Source organism: Stenella coeruleoalba (genome assembly GCF_951394435.1).
Source record: "Stenella coeruleoalba genome assembly, chromosome: 8".
NCBI lineage: Eukaryota > Metazoa > Chordata > Mammalia > Artiodactyla > Delphinidae > Stenella > Stenella coeruleoalba.
The window spans coordinates 43123632-43129631 of NC_137154.1; the positions used below are offsets into that span (position 1 = coordinate 43123632).

The following is a 6000-nucleotide window of genomic DNA, read 5'->3' on the forward strand; positions in this document are numbered from 1 at the left end:
GGGGGGGAGGGAGACGCAAGAGGGAGGAGATATGGGGATATATGTATACGTACAGCTGATTCACTTTGTTATACAGCAGAAACTAACACAACACTGTAAAGCAACTATACTCCAATAAAGGTGTTTAAAAAAAATAGATGTGGTGCATATATATATATATATATATATATATATATATAGTGGAATATTACTCAGCCATAAAAAAGGAACACTGCCATTTGCAGCAACATGGATGGACCTAGAGAATATTAGGCTTAGTGAATTAAGTCAGACAAAGGCAAATACCGTATGATATCACTTATATGTGGAATCTAAAAAAATAATACAAATGAATGTATATGCAAAGCAGAAACAGACTCACAGACATAGAAAACAAACTTGTGGTTATCAAAGGAAAGAGAGAAGCAGGGAGGGACAAGTTAGGGGTGTGAGATTACAGATACAAACTATTATATATAAAGTAGATACGCAACAAGGATATACTGTATAGCACAGGGAAGTATACCCATTACCTTGTAATAATCTGCAAAAAATACTGAATCGCTATGCAGTACACCTGAAACAAACACAATATTGTAAATCAACTATACTTCAATTAAAAAAAAAGGATGCAAAATCTGCCCATGGGACAAAATATTTTACATGTAAACTGTCCTGGAAAAAAATAAGATCACCTCAATTCACCCTGGTGAGAAAAAGGAAATGGTTTTTGCGAGAGCCCTTAACTCTTGAGTTCACAGAAGGGTCAGATCAGATCCCAGGATGCTACAAGTGTGTGTGTCTAATCGAGGTTTTCTCCTTGGGTGTGAGTTTATCATTTATCACAAGGCGGGACTGCTAGGACTGCCACCTCTCCACTCATTCGTTCGACAAACATTTGGTGTTGATCTACACATTAATAGAGCCCTGCTGGGCCCTGGGGACGGACGAGAGATCCAGAGGCCAAGGCTGCTACCGTACACTTCAGCAGGTCTAAGAAATGATCTGATTTCAAAGACCAATGAAGGCAAAGAGTGAGAATGACGGCGCCCAGAAAAGTTTCAGAAGAAACTTGGAAACTGCCAGCCTTCGGCGCGGAGAAGGCGGGGACTTGGGGCCCAGGGGAGGACGCCGCCTCCGGGCTGGCGGGCCCGGCCGCCTCCTCGGCCCCCGGCCCAGCGCGGGCGTCGCCCGGTTGCAGGCCCGAGTCGCCACACCCGATCGCCGCGGGGCCCAGGAGGGCAGCGCCCGGGCGACCCAGAGCAGGGCTGCGGCGAGGCCCGGCCCCATGAGACATTCCCGGGCAGCGCGCGCCCACACCGCCGCGCGCCCCGCTCCCCGGCGCCGGGCACCCGCGGCGCGCTCCCGCCCTGCCCGAGGAGCCCCGGCCTCTCGGCCCCCCGCCCGGCAGCTCGCCGGCCCGGGCCGCACTCACCCTCCTTGGCTTTCTTCCTCCGGGCTAGAGTTCCTCCGAGTTTCCCCAAGAAGGAGTCATCTTTCTTCCGGGACGGGGGCGACTTGGGAGTGGGGGACTTGGGGACAGACGGCGACTTCTGCGGGGAGGTGGCCATGGCGACGAAGCGGGCAGCCGCGGGCCGGTCGGGACGCGGAGCGGGCGCCGGGCGGACGCGGCGGGCGCGGCGGGACTGAGGCTGCGGCTTTCCAAACGGAAGCGGAATTATTCCAAGCATTTGAGGCAGCTCACGCTCGCCTTTCCCTTCCCTCTCTCCCTCCCTCGCGCCGCCCTCCGCCCTGAAAGGAGCTGCGCGCTCGGGGCCCGCGCCCCGCTGCTGCCCGGAGCAGGGAGGATGCCCCAGATCTGCCCCTTGCAGGATGTGCGGCCTTACCTGTTTCGGTGTGTATGACCCTCTCAGCCTGGGAGCCCTGGAGCCTGGAGGCCGTAGTTGCCCCGGCTCCGCACTCAGCAGAGTTCCTCGCTCCAACCCAGGGTTCAGTGATTGCTGAACTGAACCCACCTGCTACTCTGTCTCCCGCTGATTTGGCCCGGCTGCTGGGTGAGGAGCTCGCTCCTCCCCTGCATTTCAAACTGTAGTTATTAGGCCCGTGTCTTGTGCCCATGAAAGAGTGAGCCTGCTCAGGAAGAAATAGAGGGAACCAAAATGTGTTCGGGCCCCACCAGCTGGACACATCCAGCTGTTCCTGCACTTATCCATGACTGTCAACCTCCTCTACACCTCCAACCAAGAGTGAGAAGTTTGAAGTTCATGAGTACAGGCCAACACCTAGAGACATCTGTGTTTCTAGCAGCTCAATGGCTTGTACAAAGGAGGATCCCAAATGTAGGTGGAAACATGAATGGGAAGGTACGGCCATCGGCTCCTGTGGGAACCGCCTCTCCACCCCTCCCCCACCCCCAACTTATCTTGCCTTAAATAAAAGCAACAGAGTGACAGGGGAGTGGCACAAAAGCCAGCATTTCAAGGACTCATGCTGGAAATGATTAAAAGGCACATTTTACTGTGCTTGGCCACTTGAGGTTCTCACTTGGGCTCCCCTGGCTGTCTTCGGGTCTCTTTTTCACACACACACACACTCACACAACCCCTTGGCAACTGTGTTTCCTCCAAGTAGCTACAGCTGATTGACCCTGAGTGATCACCTGACCCAAAGGGCCCTAATGCTTGACTGGAGAGCAGCCAATCAGATAGTCTCCATCAAGAATCTAAGCTAGGGACAGTTGTCAGAAGTCCAGCACTTAGCGATGATAATGCAGACTCAAGACTGGGGGGGTCCATTTTTAGCCACAGGCCTGCCGATGAGTAGAGAAACAAAACAATGGAGCAACGAAGTGTGCTCAAGAAGCCTTGTGGTCTGAGTAATGAAAAACCATGGGAGTAGCTGCCTGGACCTAGAACCTCTTCTGAGGGCCTACCTGTAGTTCTCAGGAGGGCCATCTGTGCTTCCTTCTGAGGACATGTTCCTAAAGCCTTGTAATCACCCATCCACCTTTACTTGAGCCAGTCAGCCAACTAACAAGCAACGATTCCTGAGAACATAAATTTAACGAGGTGGTCAATAGATTCTCAGCAGATATGTGTTCATCTTGTCTTTGCTTAAGAGTCGTAATTTGACCTTTTTTGAAAGTTATGCTTTAGCTGTTTCCTCTTACCTAGTAGAAAGCAGAGAACTCACAATGACTGCTAGAATTCATGCGGGAGATTACAATAACCACCTGCTCCTGCACCACCACCCTGATAAACCTTAAAGACATGTTGAAACGTCAAAGTAGGTTCCCGTTTTGATTACATCATTCATAATTCTTGTGCAGGATATTTTATATATAAGGATATGTCCAAAATCTGATCTCCACCCTTGGAACTCTTATCGGGGAATCATGAGACACACACCTCAATAGCTGTGTGATCTTGGACAAGTTTACTCCCATTTCTGAGTCTCTGTTTCTTCATCTACAGAATGAAGTGGTGGGAGAACATAATGGTTCTCAAACCTGATTGTGCTTCACAGTCCCTTAGGGAGTTTGTTACAGTCATGGGCCCAGTCTCTAGAAATTCTGATTCAGTACATCTGAAGTGAAACCAAGGGATAGGTATTTTTTAACAGGGATTAATTACATCAGGTGATTTTGATGTAGCTGATTCATGCACTGATGTTCGGGCACCTAGAACCACTTCCAGTTCTGTGGTTCTCTATTCTTCACCAATTGCTGATCTCCGTATGCAGGGCTTAGGTTCTAAATACGACATGGTCAAATTTATACATGGAGATCTCTTAAACTGCTCATGCATGCTTTTGCATCTACACTCCTCTTTGGTAATTTTTATGCATACTAAAGTTTGAAAATGATTGAGCAAGACTAAATGGAGGAACAAACAAAGGCTTGATTGTGGGATGCTAGCTCCCGGGAACTACCAGCAAAATAAGGTGTAGAGAAGGCAAAGCTGAGTTTATTGTACACCATGGTAAGGAGATTCCTGCCTTGGTAGGGTCTTAGCAGCATCTTGGACTAGGGTAGAGCACAACAGGGATATTTCTAAGGTTTTGGAATCTGGTTTAAGGCAGGTCTTTCAGTGGGGTTAGTGCTTGATTAACTTTGGCTAAGGATTGTAATATACTAGGTTAGGATTGGTGGACACAGGGCAAGATTTTCAAAGAGTCTTGGAGGGTAAATAGTCTTTAATGTTATCTATTGAAAAGTTTAAGTGTTTTATGTTCATTTCAATGCGATTTGGGGGGAGGTTCTTGAACAATAAAGTTATTTGTAACTTTCATCTTTCTATGCAAGAGTTTTTTTTTGTGGTACGCGGGCCTCTCACTGTTGTGGTCTCTCCTGTTGTGGAGCACAGGCTCCGGACGCGCAGGCTCAGCGGCCATGGCTCACGGGCCCAGCCGCTCCGCGGCATGTGGGATCTTCCCGGACCGGGGCACGAACCCGTGTCCCCTGCATCGGCAGGCAGACGCTCAACCACTGCACCACCAAGGAACCCCGCAAGAGTTTTTTTGAATAGTTGAAGTTATATTGTTAAAGACAGGGGACTGGTAAAGTCCCGTTAAGGTGACAGTAACCTATATGGGTATGAATGGATTCCAAGGTCTCAGAATTATGCAGATGTCTTGTTATTCAAACTTTTCTGCCTCTTAGATAATTATCAATCTCTCTTGAAAGGCCAAGTGGAATGGATGCTGAATTATAAATCAGTGCTATTCAAAGTGTAGTCTGAAAACCAGTATTGTCTGCAAACTGCTGTTAGTCCTTGATGATCTAAATATAGAAACTAGAGTGTTTAGAAACTTTTATACAATTTAACAGTGCAATTTTATATTTATTCTTTTATATTGTATTTTACAAAAATATTGATCTACGATGGATTGGACCTTCACCATAGATCGTTTGAAAAGCACTGTTCTAACTTGCTCTGGTTTGCTTACAGATTTTTATACACTCTCTTTTTTTTTTTTTTTTTTTTTTTTTTTTTTTTTGCGGTGCGCGGGCCTCTCACTGTTGTGGCCTCTCCCGTTGCGGAGAACAGGCTCCGGACGCACAGGCTCTGGACGCGCAGGCTCAGCGGCCATGGCTCACGGGCCTAGCCCCTCCACGGCATGTGGGATCTTCCCGGACTGGAGCACGAACCCGTGTCCCCTGAATCGGCAGGCGAATTCTCAACCACTGCGCCACCAGGGAAGCCCTATACACTCTCTTTTGATATTATGCTTTTATAGTCCTTATGGATATGAATTGATCGGGTGTTTGTTCAAAGGTTAAATGACATAATATATTGGAAAGCACCTTGCATGGGGCCTGGCATTGAAGAAGACAGAATCTAAATCTAGCTTAATCAGGGACACACACTGCAGGCTGTTCATTGATAAGATGCAAAGAAGAACCTGCGCCAGCTCCCTCTAATCTAAATTGATACTTACAATCATGGCCCCACTGACCAGCTGCCCCTCTCATGCTTGGTCATTGGTTTCATCTTACCCAGGCGTTACATGATAAGGACAGCCTCATAAGTTACATGTGTGTTGCTGTGAGACTCTGCTGACTCTCTAGGCCAGTCTCTCTTTGAAATGTATACCTAAGCAAACTGTCCTGGGAGAGAATAACTCAGATTCCAGTCCTAGCTCAGTGGCTAGATGACCTTGGGCAAATATCTGTCCTTCCTGTACTTTCATTTCCATCATCAATAAAGTGAAACCAAGGTAGTTCCTACTAACTGAACATCCCACTTATCTTATGATCGACAGTTTCAATCTAGGTTATACCCAACAGAATGAGTACATTTGTGTACCTATATACATGTTCTAGAAGATTCATAGCAGCACCATTCAAATGCCTATTAACAGTTGAATTGATAGGTAAATTGGGATAGTCACACAATGTAATGTTATACAGCGATGAGAATGAACAGTTTGCAACTCCAGAAGCAATAAGAATGTCCTTCACAATATGTTGAGTGAAAAAAAATTCAGACACAAAAGAGCCTATGCTGTATCATTCTATTCATATAAAGTTCAAAAAACAGGCGAAACTAGTCTCTGATG

General features: G+C 47.4%; 1 protein-coding gene across 3 annotated transcripts in view; it reads right to left on the reverse strand.

Annotated features, from left to right (window-relative positions):
• Window positions 1-1956, reverse strand: part of PARVA (parvin alpha) — a 180386-nt gene extending 178430 nt beyond the window's left edge. The window contains exons 1-2 of one of the 3 annotated variants that reach the window (XM_079928089.1): window positions 1827-1956; window positions 1415-1637 (exon numbers count right to left, since the gene is read on the reverse strand). In XM_079928089.1, coding sequence (XP_079784215.1) covers window positions 1415-1550 — 136 coding nt within the window. In that variant the 5' untranslated portion in view covers window positions 1551-1637; window positions 1827-1956. Of the gene's footprint in view, window positions 1-1414; window positions 1708-1826 lie in introns of those variants that run through there. The other 2 variants (XM_079928090.1, XM_079928088.1) reach the window with 2 other exon arrangements.
• Window positions 1957-6000: the final 4044 nt, after the last annotated feature.